At 38.4% G+C, this 21,638-nt stretch overlaps 1 protein-coding gene across 1 annotated transcript in view; it reads left to right on the plus strand.

Annotated features, from left to right (window-relative positions):
- Htr4 (5-hydroxytryptamine receptor 4) overlaps nt 1-21,638 on the plus strand; it is a 134,413-nt gene that overhangs the window by 96,980 nt on the left and 15,795 nt on the right. Inside the window, 2 exon segments of the mRNA XM_033766745.1 lie at nt 1,759-1,912; nt 14,556-15,124. Coding sequence (XP_033622636.1) covers nt 1,759-1,912; nt 14,556-15,124 — 723 coding nt within the window.

Below are 21,638 nucleotides of genomic sequence, written 5' to 3' on the forward strand. Positions count from 1 at the left end.
AATGGAGAAACATGATCTCCCAAGCAAGCCCCTCTCTCATTCTCTGGTCTGTGGTTCTTGTGCTCTGCTCCAGAGCAGGATCCCCCCAGAAACTGGCCAGCTGCTCGAGGCTTATGGTGCCACGTGGTTGTCTGCCCCTCCGAGCCTTGGAGCGAAGGGTGTACTTCCTGCCTCCCACGCCCGAGGCACTCGGTTTTCAGGCTCCAACTCGGGCCTCCCCTTCTCATGCCACCCTCTCTCGATGCCCTTCCTACCACCTCTTCAGAGAATGCAGCCATTGTTATAATACTTATGCTTTGAATTAAGAAAAGAATAGAAGAGGTGGGGAAAATTAACAAAATGAGCTGCATAAAAGGAGGGGTGTAAGGGGGTGGCTTATTTTTAAAAAGTATAAAAATCTTAAAGAAGAGACTTAGCCTCTAGCTTGTCTTTTTTTACTTAGTTTTTGACATTTTTGAAGAGAAAGAGCTGATAGACCCGCTATAGCATTTTGCCTTTTGTCAAATCCCATGCCTTGCCAGGGCACAGAAAGGATAATCTCCAAAGCAACAAAAACGGACAGCAGCAGTCCAGGAGTTAAAAACTCAGCTATTTGTGGGGCACATTGTAGCTCTGCGAGGAAGAGGAAAGAACTAGTACCATGGCCAGAACACGGACTCACAAAGCATCAGAAATTAGTTCCATGGGGGAGATCAGGCCTGATACATAAGGTAGGGTGCTCTCAAACAATAGGTAGAAAATGATGGAGGCAGGAATATTTGGAGTTTTACATTCTTAGCAGTAGAGAAACAACTAAATGGTCTTTTCCAGAAGTAATGCATATGCATTCTGTTCTTGAGTCATCGGTCCAAACCAGCCCCTGGGCCCCACCCAATTTAAGAAGACCGGGAAGTACATGTACCTTACCTTTGGAAACTGGATAATATCATTGATTCCCATAGCTCAAGATGCAGACTCCAGATCACTCTAGAGGGACCTGATTCAGGAGATCTGCATTTTAAAGAAGCCTCCTCAAGTGCATCTGTGCCTCAGATGCTCAATGGGAAAGGGAAGGTGAAGGTGAATCCCTGGAGCACAATTTAAGGAGCACAACTGTAGAGTGATACCTCAGTACAGGAAGGTGATCAAGGTAAAGGGCACAGGCCTGGGGATTTAGCTCAGCTCAGTGGTGCCACTGCCTGCCTCACAAGCGCAAGGTCCAGAGTTCGATACCCAGTACCCGCCCCAAAAAAAGCGAGAAAGGGTACAAATCTGAGACCGGAAACAGCGTGGCACTTTAAATCATAATCACCTAGGCTACGAGCGCCCTCACACTGCAGCCCAGAGGCCTGGACAAAAGCTTCCTAACACCCAGGCTTGAAGGCCGCATAGTGTGACTGAGAAAAACAAGACCCTCGAGTGCGTCAGGCTTCACGGGGCGTTGAAGAGGAACGGGGAGCTAACTCCAGGAAGCAATTTTAGGTGTTATGTAAAGTATACTTTTATATTAACTGAAGTATAATCACCTTTTCTCTCATGTTCTTTTCTCTTCCTTTTCTTTCCCCCTTCTACCGCTTGCTTCCCCTTTTATTCCCTGTTATTCTCTCTTTTCTTCCTTGCTTTCATTCTCTGCTCCCCCCTCTGGCCTCCTCTGGACTTTTCAATATTTCCACTTCTCTGATGCCCTCTCCCGCTCCTCTTTCTCTCCTCCTATGCTCCCTTCCCTCTCCCTCCCACGTCTCCTTGCCCACGGACACACCCGCTCTGTTGCCTCTCCAGGTATTATGCCATCTGCTGCCAGCCTTTGGTTTACAGGAATAAGATGACTCCTCTGCGTATCGCATTAATGCTGGGAGGCTGCTGGGTCATCCCCATGTTCATCTCTTTTCTCCCTATAATGCAAGGCTGGAACAACATTGGCATAGTTGATCTGGTGAGTATCTGCACAGACCTTCTGCTTTACTGTCTAATCCACCTTGCTTGGGATCCTAAACAGCACATAATGCAAGGCTGGGCAAATGTTCTAAGAAAGATTCTGATAGTGGTCTGAGTGATAGATTTTTATAAAGCTAATGTTTCTGAGAGTCTACTAGTAGAGTCTCCTCTTGACCAAACGTAGGGTCCTCTGAATTATCTTTCCCAACTAGGCCTCCAAGTTGGGAACTTCCTATCCATATTCATATCAGTTTAGTTTAGCAAGACTCCCAGTGGTTTAGGCAGGATCCCCTACCCTCCCTGTCTGGTCAGGTACCTCACCTCTACCATGCCACAGGTGCCATCTAATCACTCTGACCTATCTTCAGGCAGAATTCTGGCCGGTTGGTTTAGCCAGTATCTCTCTTACCCCTAATTTTTCCTCAATAATTTTCTATCTACTGACCCTTACCCACTATGCTTCTTGATTATACATTTTCACATTCTTTTAATGTCTTTAGAGCTAAGCTCAATTGTTCTCCCCTACTGCAAACTCCATCACAGTAGTTCATCTAATGTATTGCAGTAGTACTGAATAAAGTCTGCCTTGTTGCTTTAACAAGTGTCATGAATAATTTTTTATAAACACCATTTTATGCCAGAAGGTACATTAAATTTTTTACAAATAAGTCTAATAATATCCTTTAGGGAACAGAATAATTATATCCCCATTTTACAGAGGAGAAAATCTAGACTGTCACAGGTAAGTAACACACCTAATACCACACAGCTTGCAAATAGCAGAGCAAGAATTCAAGGCTTAGCAGTCAGATTCCAGAGTGGAAGGTATGTGTCTCAAGACCCTGTCATCCCATCTCACTCTGAGAGTCTATAAAGTCTACTTTGGCCTCGAAAAATCATATCATCTGGGTAGAGGCTGCTAGAGAATGAAGGAAATCCTGGGCAGAAGGACAGAGGACTACAGCGTGAGCCCAGCTCTGTTACTATCCCATTTCCTGAAGGACTGTGATGAGAGAGGGTCAGTGGTCCCCAGAGGAAAACAGTTTCTGTTAAGGATGCATGAGACATGTGTGCCTGGCACATGTTTTTCCAACCCCTGAGAATTGGTTTTCCAGAGAATCAGAACCAACAGGGTGTGTGTGTGTGTGTGTGTGTGTAAAAGAGAAAAAGAGAGGCAGAGGCAGAGAGACAGAGACGAAGAGAGACTTATTATGAGGAAGAAGTTTGTTTGGTTACAGCGGTTGACAAGTCTCAATATCTACTTTCAGCAAGGTGGAAATCCAAGAGAGCCAATATTTCAGTTCAGGCCCAAATCAGTGTCCTGACATTCAAGAAACAAGGCAGCAGGAGCTTTCGCTTTCTGTTACTGTTTTTGTGAGACAGGATCAGCCTATGCAGTTCAGGCTGGCCTTGAACTCTCTGGGATCTGCAGGAGTTTTCTCTTATTCAGCCTTTTTGTTCTATTCAGGCCTTCGATGGATTGAATAAGACCCTGAACCAGAGAGGAAAATCTATTTTATTCAGTCTGCTGATTCAAATATTAATCTCATCCAAAGCTATTCTCACAGCCAGAATAATGTTTTACCAAATGTCTGAGTACTCCACAGCCCAGGAAAGGACAGTTAACCATCTTGTCCTGTCTAGATAACATTTAAGAGCCCTCCAGCTCTGATGTACCAAAATTATAAGGAAGATCAAAATCTATGATCTGGATTCCTTAGCAAAGATATATTTTTAAGGACATTTCTGGCACTCACTTAAAAAACAGCCCAGGGGTCCTGATAGTGCAGGACGGAGAATAGAGAGGAGAACCTGAGAACACAGAGCACCCTAACAAGACCCAAAGAGAGGGAGTGGTCGCTTCCCCTCTGCACCCCATTCCTACCCCTAACACTACCTTTTTGTTAGCCTGGGAAAGTCCTCTAAACCAAGGCGTGGGCCAGGGTGTTCATACGGCGTGTGCACATGGGAGTTCATCTCCCAGAGGCTGAAGAGTAAAGTACGCAGGGGAGGATGCAGGGAAAGTGGATCGTGTCTTAACCTCATCTCATTTGTTTTAGGCTGTCAGCCTTACCATTCTTGGGGCAAATGAAATCCAAACCTCCAACTAATGTTGTTTTCAATATAATTATAATAATAATAGTCAAGAGATGTTGGACAGTTACTGTGCATCAAGCTCCATGTTAATCACTATTCCCGTGAACCTCTTTTGGGCCTCACCACAACTTTATGAAGTAGACCCCATTACTGTCCTCATTTTATAAATCAGGAAACCAGTGGTCAGAGTGGTTAAATTACTCTCCAAATTCATTGGTTAAAAAGTAGTTAAATGTAAGTCCAGATTTACTGTACCCCAGAGTCCATGTTCTTAATTTTTCTGCAAAACTTTCTCCGTAGAGGATGAGACCTTTGGAAGTGTGCGCTTTTGTATGTGGGTAATTTTTCGTGATGTTCAGCACTGTTATCTTCTGATGTGTAGCCTCCAAGGGATATAAAAAGTTTCTGTTTACTCATGAGAGTGAGATAGAGACACCCCCATTTACTTCACGTAACTGTGGAAGGGGACGTTGCTTATTATTAATTTGCCTTACCTTCATCTCGAGTACACTGAGTCTTCTAGAGAGAAGCTAGTGTGACCCATAAAATCACATGCATATAACTGATTCTTTTTATTTGTGGCAATTACATTTTATGAAGCCACCACAGACACTGAATCAGCAAATGCTGCCTGTTTGTTCCCAGGGACATACAGGCAAGTTTCTGGTCACATTTTCACCTACCAGTCAATACATAACCGTATTGTATGTGTGTTTCTGTTTAAAGACCCTGATTTAATTTGTATTGTTAATTCCTTAGCAATGAACTGCTGGCCAAGGCAGTATAGTCCATTATTGAGTGAAGCTCGTCTGACACATGTGTATTTTGCTTAAGGTACTTCACAGCTTTCTTGCACTTAAGGAACACAGGACACCACTTTAGCACTATGTTTGGGCCATTTTAAACAGCGAAACCATTAACTAAAACCACAAAAATGTAAATTATGTGGCAACAAATGGCAAAAAGAACACTCATTGAAGTGAAACAAGAAGATAGCGCATTGCTTTGTTTGACTTTAGCTGAGAAACTACCTATTAGACAACTGAAATTCTTCACTGCTCTGTGCACATGTGTGCCTGTAAATAACTGTGGAATCTGCTACAAGTATTGCTTTTTGAGGTTGCCGCATAAATTTTAATGAGCAGATAAATTCATGGAATTTCATTTGCACATGGTATATCCAAATGGAATTTATGAATAATGATGATAAGTTCTATACCCATTTGCATAGATCTTAACACATGTACAAATATGAATAATGCTCAGGGTGAGGACTTACCCCAGGGATTTCATTAGCTCAGCTCAGTCAAATCACCTGTGCTTTTAAAGCTAAGCCTGAAGCAGGAAGGGTAGGGGAAAGGAAAGAAGGGAAAGGAAAAAATATGAGAAAAGGAAAAAATAGAAGCAAAGTCTTTGTAAATAGGGAAGGCTGGAGGGGGTGAAGGGAAGGCAGGGGTATGGGGAAAAAGATAAGAAACAAGATACATCATGTAAAGGTACAAGATCCCAATGATGGATGTAACTGTACTGCATACCTAAAAAGTACGAATAAACTCAATGAAAAAAAACAAATAAAGCTAAGCCTGCCAGAAATGCTCTATTTCATCTTCAAATTTTACAAGTAAGAAATCATACCAACTCACTGTAGGATTATGAACATACTATGAATTAAAATCACTAAAATTTGAGCTGCATGTTCATATGATAACTTTCAGACTATTTCCCAAACATGTTCCAAACCTAAACTCTGCTTAATGATGTCGTTTTTCATTTTCATTATAACTACCATTTATTAAATATTTTAGCCAGTATACTAAATTCTTTACATTTTAATTTCATCTAATCAATACAATACTGTTTAATATTTATTCCATAAATGAAATCTTAGGACTCCAGATTCTAAGCTCATAATAATTGCCCTGTTTATTCATTTATTCGTTTAAAAAGTGTTAATTGAAATGAACATCATGTTCTACAGGCTCCTGAGAAATCCATGATGAAAACATTCAAACTTGCATAGTACTTAAAAACTAGTAAAAAAATTACAATGTATGTAACGTGTTAAATTGTATTTAAGCCAAAAACCAAAAACAAGTAAAGAGATGATGAGTGATGAGAAGATGTTATTGTTTTACATGTGATTCTCACTCTTTAATAAGATATTGCCAAACCACTGCCTCACAGGAAGTGAGGAAATAAGACATGTGAGTATTTAGAGAAGAGTATTTTATCCCAAAATGACAATAAATGCAGAGGCCATCAGATGGACACATGGCCGAGAAGCTTCAGGAGGCAGTGATCAAGGAGAAGTATGGTGTGGGCGGTGATCCAAGAGACAACTAACGCTAGAATATAGTGTTTGCTCTCTATGAAGAGGGAGCGTCTTAGGATTTTGGACAGAGGAGTGACATCATCTGACTTGTGTTGTAAGAATCATTCTGACTGCTTTGTAGAGAATGGCTGTGGAGTGACAGGAAAGAGGGAAAAGGTTTGGGAAGGGACTGCAATAATCCCGGCGAGTGAGGATGGTAGCTTGGACTAAGATGATAGCAATTTGAGGCGGTGAGAAATTTTTAGATTTCATATCTTTTACTCCATAATTATTTATTGATCACCTACTGTTTGACAGAAGCCACTTCATTCATTTGAGATACGTTATTGAACAGATTAGTTAATGATCTATCTTCTTGTAAAGCTTATACTCTATCAGTAGTACACAAATAATAAATGATGACATAAAAATAAGAAAGTATCTGGAATCCTAGGAGATAATTGCTACAAAAAATGGTGGATGGAACAGCAGATGCCAATATTACATATAGCATTAGAGTAGGTTTTGTTGAGAAAGTGACATTGCAGCAAAAGCTTTAAGGAGGTGAGGAAATTGGACTGTGTATCCTGGAGAATATGCTGAGCTGAAGAAAAATCTAGTGAAAATGTTCTGAGGCAAGATGCAACTGATGTGTTAAGGTGTGGCTGATGCAGAATGAGGGGTAAAAAGCCAAATAGGATGTTAAAATAGCTGAAAGGGAAAGATAATCTATGACTGTATATTTTTGTAAGGACATTGGCATTTAGTCTGAATGATAGGGGAAATGTCTTAGTCTCTTTCCTGTCATAGGGACAAAATACCTGATAACCCAAAACTTCAAGGAAAAGAGGCATATTTTGGCTCTTATTTTCAGTTCATGACCAGCTAGCTTTAGGGCAGAAATGGTGTGAAGGAAGGACATCACAGAGAAAAGCTATTCAACTCATTGAAACAGAGAAGAAAGGAATCCAGAAAAAGCTTACACCCTTCCAGGTCACCCTTCCACCAAAGACCCACATCCACCCAGCCTCCAGCCCCTAACAATACATCAAACATTGAACATCATCAGTGAATGAGTATAGCTCCTCCATGATCCAGTTATCTTCCAAACACATGAGATTTGGGGGACGTTTTAGATCAAAACCATAACAGAGAGCTATTGCAGAATACTGAAAAGGTTAATAGCACGACTTGAATTTTGTTTTAAAAAGAGCCTTTTTTTCCAGAAAAGGTATACAAGGAGCTGGCTCAATAATCTAACAATGAAGAGATGATGGTGTTGTAATCTCAGGGGTAGCAGTGGATATATTTTGAAAATTTAACTGAGGCTTTCTGAAATATCGAGTGTGAAAAAATATTGGACCAAATATGACTGAAGATTTTGGTTAGAGCAATTAGAAAATTAAAAAGAATAACCATGAATGCAATAGGAAAGTTCTGTGAGTAGAACAGAATTTATAGGGTGGGAAAAATCAAATGCATATTTTGGACAATGACTCTTGAGGTAAATTATTAAATATGCAAGTGGAGAGGTCAGTAAGAGGCTTACATATCAAGCCCAGAAGATTATAGGCAATCTTCACTGGATATAAAACTAAGGCATTCTCAGAGAATTAAGCCATTTGACTCAACGGAATAGCATAGATAATACAGGTAGACAGATGAGAGAAAAATGAAATAAAGACATATTTAACAGGGAGAATAGTTTGAAGTTTGAGAATGCCAAGATGCCTGAAATTTTAGTGACTGAGTCCCCAGAGAGATGGAAACGTTAATGGTATGAAACTAAAATTCAGCAAATAATTTTTTCCTGAAGCATTTGTATTGGACTAGCGGCAAAAATCAAAACTGAGCACAATCATCATGCAATTGAGCTGGAAGAAAGTGTTAGAAGGCAAAAGACTTGGCAGTGACTTTAGCAGTCTCCTAATTCTGGGAAGACACAAACTAAATCAACGTGAGAGCTTGTTAAGGCAGAGGGCTCCAGCAAGCATCCCAGGGGCTTTAATGGAAACACCTGAGAAACTATTCCATGGAAAAACTACTCTGAAATATGCTGCACACAGCCTAAACATGCTTGAGATGTTACTTCCAGATTCCTTCTGCTTACCAGTATAAAATTAAGCTCCCTCTGACTAGCATGCATCTGTAATTTTTTTCATGTAATGCCTGTCATTTACTCAAAAGTCACAAGACATTGGAATGAAGAACAGAAAAAGGCAACAGAAAGAGTCTCATAGGCAATCTATGTAATAAAATTATTAGACAAGGACTTTCAGATAATTACTTCACATAATTAAAGGGAAAGTGGAAAATACAAATAACTTCACTAATGAACTAGACTCTCCAAAAAAGCTTTGGAGGCACTAAGTATAGTAAATGAAGTAAGTGGAATGATGAATTTCATAATAGATTAGACACAGCTGAAAAGACCTAGTCAAAGCCATCAGTCACAGATTCAAGAAATTTTATCAAATTCCAGCAGCTTGGAGGTGGGGTAGGGAGGTGGGGGAGAGGACACTGTATTATATTTTGGAAATTCATTCTTTTAAATGGTAAAAATCAAAGACAGAGAAATAAATCACAAAAGCAAGAGAAAAAGATCAAGTAAATTCCAAGAGGAAACAAGACTTGCAGCTGATCCTGCAAAGAAATGATGGAAGGGAAAAGATAGTGGAATAACATCTTTAAAATGATGAAATGAACCTACTGCTTAGATTTCTATATCCAATTAAAATATTTATCAAAAATGAATATTAGTCCAACAAAAAAGTGAGGGGAAATTTCAGCAGCAAGTTTGTACTAATATTTCTTGATGGAAGAATTTTTCAGGAAAAAAAAAAGATCCTAAATGAAAGTATCATCTAGCAGAAAAAATGCAGACAATGAAAATGGTAAAAAAAACATTAGTAAGGTAAAAGAATATTGACTTCTCATGTAATATTAATGCTAGTTTTTGTGAGTTTTAAAATACATATAAAATTAAAATGGATTTAAACAGCATAAAAGGAAGGAAAGGGGTGGATAAATAACATAAGGTCTATAAAATTTTTTACATTGCCAAGGAAGTGGTAAATGTACTAAGGAGACTGAATTAAATTTGATTCTCTAAATATAGTAAAAAACATATAACCAATAATAACGCAGAGGGAGAAATAATATAACATTAAAACATTGATTATTCCAAAAATAAGTAGGAAGGAAAATAGGTGCAAAACCCATGAGAGATAAATTCAAAAACAGCAAGAAGATAGACATGAATGTAAATCAGTGATTATAGTAAATATTAAATGAATAAATCCTTCAAAGATAAGCTGCTATAAATAGATAAAGGTTGTCAGAATGAATCAGAACAAAATGCAAATATGGGCTGCTTGAAGGGATGCCTATTACATATAAAGTTACAGAAAGGTTACTACATCATATATATGCTGATAAAAAAGAGTTGGAATAGCGCTACTGTTACAAGTGACATAATAAAATTCAAGGCACGTAGTATTTTTTGAGATAGAGATATTTTGTGACAAAAATATAAGTAGGAAAATATATTGTAACCTTATATGACTTAGGACACTAAATATCTACACAAATAATAGAGTTGAAATTCTGTGTGTATATCATATATCTATGTATACGTGATTTTTCCATATCATTATTCATGTGTCCAGTCACTCTGGGTACAAGCTGACCTCAAGTACAGGAAATGACATTGGGAGGAGTTCCTTTCAGTCAAGGGCAATTAATACAGAATATTGGTATCATCAAGCTACTAGAAGGCAGCACTCACAGGTGGGAGAAAATTTCTTCAATCTTAGGAAACTAATGTATCACAGCACCCTGGATAAGACAGATTTATTCCAGAAATGTAATGTAATCAGTATAATTTGCTACACTAATGAAAGGAGAAAACCCACATGAACGTTCTCACTCCTGCCAAAAATGAATTGACAAAATTTAATATCCATTAATGGCTTGAAAAAAATCTCCATCAAACTAAGAATAGAAAGAAATTTCTTCAATTAAATAGAGGAAAGTGACAAAAAAAGTGAAAAAAAACTTGGCAGGTATCCTTCCTAGTTATAAAATATTGGATGATTTATTGCAAAGATATCAGTTTTCCTCACTCATCTAACTACAGTCAAAATCCTTGAAGATTTTTAAGAAAATTGAAAAGCTGCTTTTAAATTTTTCATAGAAATATTAATATATAAAAATAGCCAAGGAAATCTTTGAAATGGCCCACAGTTCAAAGACATTTATTACCAGACATATGAAATTATTAGTTACAGAAATTAAAATAGCACGGTTCATACTTTTTTGAGAAAACAAAATTAAAATTCAAGCACTGAAACTTGCACATTAAGTTCCCTGATTTATGACCAAAGATATACTGCTGTATAGCTGGGTAAGTGTGTTAATTTCTGTGTATGTCAGTGAGCCAACTGGGTATCACAAGTTAAGAATGTAATCTTGTCTCTAATGGTACACAATATAGAAAACTGAATTCCAGGTGGGCTGAAGAACTCAATGTAAAACCTAACATAATAAAGATGATTAAGATATAATGAAGAGGAATGCCTTTAAACGATTAGATGTGAGAATGCTGTTATATTGAACGATAAAGTAAACAGATCATGAAATGTATTAACCAAAAGTACGGGTTCTTAAAACTTCTCTCACCAGGTAGAGGCGGGAAGTGAAAAAAAGCTGTTCGAAGAGACTTGCAAAACATCAATTTGACAAGACCTATAATATATCATTCACTTCTTGAAAGAGGGAAATACCTGAATGATCAATTCTCAGGACAAGATATCTAAACAGTTAAACAGTAATTAACATCGTCAGTCATTAGGAAATGCATAGTAAAGCCCCAATAAGAATCTGAAGGTTCATGGTAAATTTAGACTTGATTTAAATTTATTTTATTTAATTCAAAATTCTAATTAGGCATGGTAAACATGGGGCCGAGGGGCAAAGCACATTGGGAGCTTGAGGTGATTTACTTGGAGTGAGGCTGAGGATACCGTTCAAGAAGACTGTAGGGTGACCAACCTAGGCAGAATTTCACAGTTCTAAAGGCGGTACTCTATCCCCGTGATAACCCGGAACAGAAGTAGAAACTCAGTCTCACACTTTGCATAGAAAGTGGTGTTTCATACTGTAATTACGTGGACAGCAATGCCTGGGACACTATCGATACCAAAGCTAGACGTAGAGACAAACCCTCATAAGAGCTCATTCATTGGACAGGGGCTTGCAGATGCATCAAGTGTTTCACTGATGCAATCGCACTTTATAACTATTAAAAATAAGCAAGCAAACAAACCCATAATGAGACAACACTACTCACCGGAGAGGCCGTGGAGTAATTGGAAATCTCCAGGCCAGTGGTAGAAATGTAAGCAGTTGGAAAGCACTGGGCTGTATCTCCCATAGCTGGGTTCACCCTATGATACAGCAAAGTCAGTCGTAGATAGATATCTTCCTCGGAGAAATGAAAGTATAGACACACACACACACACACACACACACACACACACACACTTTTACAAGAATATTCATAACAGTTTTATTCAAAATAGGCAAAACATACATATTGCTCAAATGTCTATGGTAGTAGAATGGAGAGTAATTGGGGTCTGTTTCTTCTTTATTAGTATATGTTTGTGATATAATAATTGCATCTGTTTGGGGCAATGAGAATATACATGAAATCTTGATCACATTTGATCCCCTTCCTCCCAACCCTCCCTCTCTCTTCTCCAGGTTCCTTTCCCATGTCCAAAACAGTCTATCTGCCTCTCTCTTACCATTTTCCCTTTATTTTTCTCTGTAAATTGTTTATATTTGGGATTTTTCATATAAAAAAACTGTGATATCTCAACTGTGTCAAATGTATTTCAATTGATACTATTGAATACAGTACACCACAATGTAAAAAAGAAGTTATAGGTACACAAATTAATATCAATGATACAATATTAAATTTGATGCAAATTATATGTTTTATGATTGCCTTGTATCAATCTGGAAAACAAATTAGTCTGTGGTGGTAAAGAGTAGTTGGGCATAACAATGACTGAGAAGGATAATTGGGAGGCTTTCGTATGCTAGCGATATTCTATACTTAGATTTGAATAAAATTTATACAGGTATACTTAATTTGTAATCACCCATCCATCTAAGTGGGTTCAGTATGTTCATACTTCATAAGTATTTTGTAAGTATTTTATCTCAACTCAAAAAGGATGGAGGGCTCAGATGGTTCAAAAGAATAGAGGGCTTGTTTAAAATGAAGGCTGACTTGGCTGCCTAGGGATCATTAATAACTGACCAGAGGAGTTTCACTGGAGTGCTTGGACCGAACACCTAAGGGACTGAGTTCAGGAGGGAATGAGATGCGATAGTACTTAGGCCCCAACTCTGGTTGGATTCCAAGCTCCCTCAGGGTCCTTCCCTATTCAGTCTATTTATGGCAATTTCTGGTATTCATGGAAAACACATTACAAGAGTTTGGTGGATGCCTAATATCATGAATAATACCAATCTCTCTATATACTGTTTTTTTTCTGCGTATATGTATGTACCTATGATAAAGTAATACTAGGTGGCCATGGTGGCACACACCTGTAATCCCAGCACTCTGGGAGGCCGAGGCAGGAGGAATGTAGGTGAGTGACTTAGTGAGACCCTGTCAATAAGCCAATAAAAAGGCCTAGGGTTGCAGCTCAGTGTTAAGGTCCTGTGTTCATTCGCCAGTACCACTGGCAAAAAGAGATCTCTGAACTACAACTTGTAAATTAGGCATAGTAAGAGACTGACAACAATGACAATAAAGTTTAAAAATCATAGCTATGCACTATAGTAAGACTGCCGGGATCAGTCATGCACTTCTGGCCATTATGAAGCAAATTAGGGTTACTTGAATGTAAGTCCTGTGATAGCGCCACAGCCAACCGGATAACCTGAGAGGATACTAAATAACTAACGAGTATAGCTATGCTAGAGAAAAGAACGACTCGCACCCTGGGTGGGGTAGAGCAGTATCATGTGAAATGCCATCATGCTTCTCAGGATGACGTGCAATTTAGAACTCTTTAGCTGTTTATTTCTGGAATTTTTGAACTGCATTTGACTACAGGTAATTTAAGCCTTGAAAGGTGAAACCAGAAATAAGAGGGAGATACTGTATTCTTGTCTTCCATAATTCTAAACTATCTACTTTTTCTTTCTCTCTAGACTTATGGGCCCTCATGGCCTTTACTCTACATTAATATTTTGAATACTGTGTAATCTAAATGAGCAAAACCTTTATCAGGGATACTCAGTGATAATAGAAATAGCTTGGAAAGGTGCCCTGTGGCATCTTCCACACATCTGGGTTCAGAATTAAATAGAGCCAAGGTTTGCAAATATTAATAAAATTTAACAAGGGGAAAAAATGAGAACTAAGACCTGTCATGTAAAGGTACAAGATCCCAGTAATGAATTTAACTGTAATGTATACCTAAAATGTACCAATACACTCAATTAAAATTATTTTTTAAATCAACTATCCAGGCATGGTAGCACACACTTGTAATCTCAGAACTCAGGAAGCTGAGGCAGGAGGACCACCCTAAGTTTGATGTCAGCATGGGCGATATAGTGAATCCAAGGCCAGGCCAAACTACATAGCTAATAACCAACTGACTGAACAAACCAACAAAGCAACTTGCTTGTAACACAAAAGTCTAAGCCTCACTCCCCAGAGATTTAGATCCAGTATCTGTGGGAGGGGTGGGACTCTGCGTTTACAGTAAGCACCTCAGATGATTCTGATGTCACACTGACACAGTATGCGCAATCAGAAAAGGTGGGGAGAAAGAGGCACTGCTCCACTGTGGGTGAGTGAATGGAATGAACAAGGATTATCTCCACTTTATTTCTACTCCTTCCTGAAGCCTTCAGCCCCTCTTGTCATACACAGCTTTCTGGGCTCTGGGATAGATTTATGTTATTTTCCCACCATCAAAATTCTATACTTATAATATGACAAGAAAACCAAAGATTTGCTGATGCCTTTTTTTCCTTTTCTTTTGTCCCTTTTCTTCTTCTTTCTGTTTCCTTCTCTTATTTGTATCCTTTTCTCCTTTTCACTTCTTCTTACATTTTTTCCATGTTTTTCTGCTTCTTTCCTTTCCCTAACCTGTCTCCCTCCCTTCCTCGTTTTCCGTCTCCCTCCAACTCTCAGATAGAGAAAAGGAAGTTCAACCAGGACTCTAACTCTACATATTGTATCTTCATGGTGAACAAGCCCTACGCCATCACCTGCTCAGTGGTGGCCTTCTACATCCCGTTTCTCCTCATGGTGCTGGCCTATTATCGCATCTATGTCACCGCCAAGGAGCATGCGCACCAGATCCAGATGTTACAACGGGCAGGAGCCCCCTCAGAGGGCAGGCCCCAGCCGGCTGACCAGCATAGCACTCATCGCATGCGGACAGAGACCAAAGCAGCCAAGACCCTGTGCATCATCATGGGTTGCTTCTGCCTCTGCTGGGCTCCTTTCTTTGTCACCAACATCGTGGACCCTTTCATAGATTACACTGTCCCCGGGCAGCTGTGGACTGCTTTTCTCTGGCTCGGCTATATTAATTCCGGGTTGAATCCCTTTCTCTACGCCTTCTTGAATAAGTCTTTTAGACGTGCCTTCCTCATCATCCTCTGCTGCGATGATGAACGCTATCGAAGACCTTCCATTCTGGGCCAGACTGTCCCCTGTTCAACCACAACCATTAATGGATCCACACATGTACTAAGGTGAGTGCTGAGGGATTGAATCGACTTGCTACTTTGCATTATTCAGAAGGGTTGGTGCTCCAGCTTTCTGCTTTCAGGAACAATATTCCTGAAACCTTGAATGGTATTTGCAAGACTAAAGAAGATTCTTCCATGGACTAGAGCAGTGGGTGAGGGTACGGTTTCTGAAAGGAGACCGGTCTGCATTGAAATCCAGTCTCTGTAGTTCTGTTACCTTGGGCAGGTCATTCAATCATTCTGATCCTTAACTGCACCTAAAAAAAAAGCATATTATAATCACTAAATCTATATCACAGGGTTTTTGTGAGGGTCAGGTCTGTGCTGAGACTGACAGCTGATAAGAACTAAATAAATGCTATCTATTGTTATTTAAGGTACTGTTTTAGAGTAATGATTACAAACACGGGCTTAAAGCAGAATAGACTTCTTCATGACTCTCAGGGTCCCACCTAACCACCTGCATAATCTCTCTTCCATGTATTTTCCTCATCTGTAGAAATGATGATAAAGATACTATATCATTTAGAAAAGACAACAATATTAGCATTCTTATAGGTTTTTATGACAATTAGAAATAATACGTTTATAGGGTTTGACACATTGTTCTTTTAACATTGCAAATAATTTTATTAATATTATCAGGACCAATAATAATTGCATTTTACCTGAGATAAATACTATGATAAACTAATATGCCATAATTATGCTATATGATAAATGATATAATGGACTTATGGACACAATAGAATAGGCTTATGAATACAAAGGAAGAGGACTTGTCCTAAAAACCTCAGGGATGGCTTCATAAGATAGCACCCTACAAGAATTTAAGGCAAGGAGATGTACTAGGGAAGCCACCCAGGCAGACAGCAGATAATTTAACCTGAAGAAGGAAATGGAATAGGAAAGAACACAGTGGTCAGGTGTTTTACCGAAGGTCACACAGAGTGGTGGAGGTGGGAGTGATTTTGGAGTTGACTACTCAGTGTCTGGTTATGGTCCTCTTTCCAAATCCTGAGAACTTTCTGGCTCCCTCGGCTAGAACTATCCTCAGTTGTGACAAGCTATGTGTAATAAGGATGTTCGCCTTGCGGCGAAGATGAATTATCAATGTCAATTTTTCTTTGCCTCAAGACATTTAAGCATGCCGAAGAGTAGTTCCTTCTTTGAAATAATCATTTAATTTTTATGATGATGACAGTATTCATTTGTTTGGGCAGTTGAAAATCGGGGGATTTTCATTTGCATGAGTGTGAGAAAACGAGGAGAAAACAGGAATTGCTGTGGAATACAAATGCTGCGTCTCAGAGGCTGCTCAGAAGCATGAATTCCGTTTTCAGTTTGCAGTGTGGGCAGACTTGTAGCTACAGCCTGGCATGGTGTGGAGGTTCCAGCTGGTGGAAGGGCCTCAAAGGCCACTCCTAGAGGCTGACATTCTCTATTAATTATTGTGCCTTAGTGAGTATCACAAAGAGAACCCAACCAGAGTATGTGTACAAGGACTTCTGTGTGGGAGCCAGAGAGTTTTCAGCTATTTAAGCTCACAGTTGCCTAAGTACAGGCTGTCAACAACTGACAGTGTCTACTCAGCAGTACATTTAGATGTCAGTTCTTTAGAAGTTGGTGGCTTTTTCCCATAGGCATCGTCCTAGATAGAATTTGGAAGTTTCTAGGGCAGCCCAAGAAAGACTGTTTTACTAATACTATTTTTTTTTATCTGTTGCTTTTGGTAACCTGAGAAGCAAGGATGTAATTCTCTAGATACTTCTTATAGATGTTCTCTCTATACTTTATTCTCTCTCTATTTTTGTGTTTTGTTTTGTTTTGTTTTGTTGGTACCGGGGATTGAACTTGGGTCCTTGCACTTGTGAAGCGGGTGGCAGAATTACTGAGCTAAATCCCTGGCCCTCCGTACTTTATTCTTCACACTTCTTCATGAGGTTATGAGAGTATAGAAAGTTGGTTGAGGTTTTATTAGGTGAGGATGAGAAATCTTTAATGGAAAGAGCAACCTACACAGAAAAGAAAACCTGAATCCAGTATAGGGTAAATCTTAAAGGTACAAGAAGTCTGCTTATTTGATTGCCTGCTATACATCAAATTCCCAACATGTTGGCTCACACACACACACACATAATATGTATGAATTTAAACTCTTGATGAATAAATGAACATAAGTATAAAATTATTTCTCTAAGTCAATTGTTTTGACTTAATGCAACTTAAGAAAATTTTGAATTTTTCTTAAAGATCCCACAAGTCAAACAAGTCCATATAAATTCAAGAAAATAAAGCCCAAACAGTGAAAATCAAAATTATTTTTAACTTGTTAATCATACCATTTTGTTAGAGAACAACTACTATTAGTTTGGTGATCTCTTCTATGTACTTAAGAACATTTAAAAAAGCATATAAAGTCGTGTCTCTTTGTTCTATTCTATTATATAAGTAAGACCATTGTATCTGTACTTTTCTCTACCACATTTTAGAGATATTTTCACTGGAGAACATATAGATATAATTCCTTCTTTTTAACTGTTCCTTAATCTTCTGTACTAAAAATGTAAGCCAAAATTTATTTAATTATAACCCATTAGTGGGCTTGTAGCTGTCTTCAGTTCCTTGCTATCACAAATTCTACTGTTTTTAATGCCCTCGAGCACATTTCTTTGTGCATGTTCCAGTATATCTTTGAGATAAGTACCAAAAGCGAAGTTGCTTTATGAACACGTATTTACATTTAGGATTTTTTTAATTTACCATAAAATTGAACTCCTAGAACATTGTTGCAATTTTGTATTCTTTTTTTTTCCTTTTTATTGAGTTTATTGGTACATTCTAGGTATAGAGTACAGTTACATTCATTACTGGGATCTTGTACCTTTACATGACAGGTCTTGGTTCTCATTTTTTCCCCTTGTCCCTGCCCTCCCTTCACCCCTTCCTCCCCTGCAATTTTGTATTCTTGTTGAAAGGATTTGGAAGTATCCTTTACTCTTTCCCCTCACAGTAACAAATATTATCAAACTTATAGTATTTGTTAATTTAAAAACACTCTTTCACTTTATTTGTCAAGATGCTTTGTCAAGTTGGACCTTTTTAAAATTAGTTCTTTGCTATTTATATGAACTTTATATGAACTGCATCTTCCTCTGTTTAATCTTTTTTCTAACAATTCTGTTGTATTTTTTTATTAATTTCTGGATTCCTTTATCATACTCCTCATGTTCTGCTTGATTTTTAACTTTGATCAGTTTTTTTCTCACGGAAGTTTCACACTTTGAAAATAGCATTTTTATGGTTGGTTTCATTTCTTTCTTAAAATACTTCCCATATTAATTTTCCTCAACATTATATTTTCCTGGTTTTTCTTCGAATTCAGCAGTGACTTTCTTCAGTCCCTCTCTTGGCTCTTCCTTCTCTAACCGGCCTCAGACTATAAGGTTTTCTAGGACACAGTTCTTGACACTCTTATCTACACTCTCACTTTATATGATTACACCATCTATGATTTTAGTTATCATCTTCGTGTCTGAAACTCGCCAATTGATTACTGTCTCCAGGTCACAGCTCTCTTCTGAGCTCCAGTCCAGAAGACCCTATTTGCTTCCTGGACAACCCCATGTAAATACCTCTTAGGAACTGCAAATTTCATGAAACCAAATAGAATTTCTTGGTTCTATACTGTCCTCTAACCACACTTTTCCTGATCTTCCCTGTCTCATAAATGGAGCCAGCTAATACCATGTCCCTCACTTTTCTGTGGCCTCTGAAGGAAAACTAATATACTAAAGGGAAGACTGATATATTTTAAAAAAGAAAACCAATCGATGTATGGTCAGCAGGCCATTCACATTAGAATCACTTGGTAGCTTAGTAAAAAAATGCATATTTTTAGACTCCATTTCTCTGAATCAGGGCGTAGTTAGTAGAATGACATTTCTATCGAGATGAATCTTACACGTATTAAACTTTGGGAATCACTATCCTAAGGTTATGTGAATTACAATGGCCCCGTATGGCATTGATTTGCTTCAGGACTTCGGATTATGACATGCATTACAGTTCATGAGTTCTTATAGAGGCCTTTAAAGGGTAATAATTTTATCTGAGGCCAGCTAGCAAAATGGAGTAGGAAAATCCTTTCAGAAGCTTGTCTCTGTTCAGTATTGCATTAGGCAAATGACTCTGTCCACTTGGGAGACATTAGGAACACAACAAGCCTTGTCTTGTGACCACTGTGAGGTGAGAGGTGGTAATAGCAAGTCATATTAATTAGATTTGAGGTCCTTCAGGGATTTAATAGTAGGGTTCTTTTTTCACTGGACAAAGGCCCTGGGATTTTCTGGCCTTGCTCACTACAACATTCTCATACCCTGGTACATTTTCTGGGTCATGCTAGAGATTGAAAGAATCTTCTTCACTGGCCCTGCTTCTCTTTAACCATCTGTATGATTCCTAGCTCACATAATTCAGAGTAGAAATTATGGATAAAGCCTGTAACCTTAAAGCAGTGATTTTCTCTGTGTGAACTTTGCTAAGGGTTCTAATTTTGGGTTCTTGGATAAATAATGCCTGTCCTGCTACCTCACTATCTTGTTGTGAAGATCAAACAAGGTACTGGATGTGAAGTTGCTTTGCTAGCTGCAAAAGTTGCTTAGGATGGGCTTGCATTTGCAGTCCTTTTCCCTCAGCCTCCCAGAATGCTGAAGTTATGGGAACGTGCCAACATGTCCTGCTTGTAGTTTTTTATCAATTTTTTTTTATTATCTGTCCCCCTAGCCAGGCTGTACCTGAATACCATGTCTCTTTTATTTCCTACAGCCTATCAGTGTATGGACATTGTTCAATTCATATATTTATTGGATGAGAGGATACCCTATGGCATCCTGAATTATATCTTAGAGTAAGTTTTTACTTTAAAAGAGTATTAATTCAATAACTACAATAATTGCTTTTCTTTGTCAAATCACTCGCTAACCTATCATTTCAACATACTAGAATTCTTTTAAATAAAGGTTTTCATGCTGTAAATTGGAGAAGTGCACTCATCGATTAAGAAATTATTCAGGTTTGATTTACTTTGGATTTATTCCTTAGAGATTTCTACTAATGTTGGACATTTAAAAGTGTCTTTTACTTTGAACGTTGGAGGGTAGAATGGGTTTCAACATTGACCTCGTTAGTCTCAGACAAAGCTGGTTGAATCGGGGGAAAATGACCTTGCCTGTGTCCTTTAACCCCCATCAGAGTCAGCTACACAACTTTCAGGTCCAGGGAAAACTAAATATATGGGTTGCTTGTTCAAAGGCAGGAAAATAGTACTATTAAAGTTACTAACATGTAGAGCCTATTCTTCTGATCCACTGTTTCTCTTGTGGTAGTATTTTTTATTTCTTAATCACCTTTGTTCAGTAGAAAAAATGTAATCATTACTATACAATTTATAATTCATTCTTATATTTGTAATGCTAGTTGTAAATGCAAATATAAAAACATTTAACTTGTATGCAGGAAATTATACAAATCATACTTTGTGGCTTGTACATGCTTATATATTTGATTTTTACCAAAATAGTACATGAAACCAATTTGGCTGTTTTAATTTCACTTTTGGTACATGCACATTCGGCTGACTTTCACAAGTTCAAAGATAAAGTTATTAAGACTATCGAGATGGTGACAGAAGAACATGAAACCCAGCTCTAGGGCCCCATGTGACTGCATTGGACACATAACACACACACACACACACACATGTACACATACACTTACGCATACACACATACACATGCATACATGTACACACATGTACACACACACATATACATACACAACTGGCCCTGTACCCAGCCCTGCCCCAATTCCAACATGAAATAGCTACTCATAAACCTTGCTGTTATTGAAATCACATCCAGAAAACAGTAAGAACAGCAATTTCACAAGATCACTACTTCCATTACCAAAACACTCGGTTAGGAAAATTAGTATGGTGGTACCTTCGCTCATGAACTGCAATCAAAATTGCAGAGCGAATTCTAAAGTCAGAACCGTGGAAAGCATGGTTTGTGTGCCGAGGTACCACTGTAGTCTTTGCAGAATGTACCTGTCCTTAAGAAATTCATTAAATAGGTTGCCTAAACTACTTTCCTGGATAGACATCTCAGGGCCAAACTGCAGAGGCTGCACATCCGCTGAGATGGCTTGTGGGAGCAATCTCATGTCTTTCACTTACTGGAAGGTGCACGTTCGTACATGACTGGAGCACAGCCTACCAGCAGAATGCAATGGCTGCATGTGCTGGACTGTGGTGGATTCGGGCCTGTCTGAAATTTAACACTTAGTGACAATATGATCTTGAGATATGGCTAAATATCTTTGGTATCTGTCAAATGGAGATATTATTATAACATATCTTAGCAGTCTTTTATTAAGGTTAGCTGTGATAATATGTGCAAGGCTAAACCCAGACCCTGTAGCACTGAAAGCATTCAGTGAATAGAAACTGATTATA

The sequence above is a fragment of the Fukomys damarensis genome, unplaced genomic scaffold, assembly GCF_012274545.1.
Source record: "Fukomys damarensis isolate Sample0158 unplaced genomic scaffold, DMR_v1.0_HiC HiC_scaffold_3, whole genome shotgun sequence".
Classification (NCBI taxonomy): domain Eukaryota; kingdom Metazoa; phylum Chordata; class Mammalia; order Rodentia; family Bathyergidae; genus Fukomys; species Fukomys damarensis.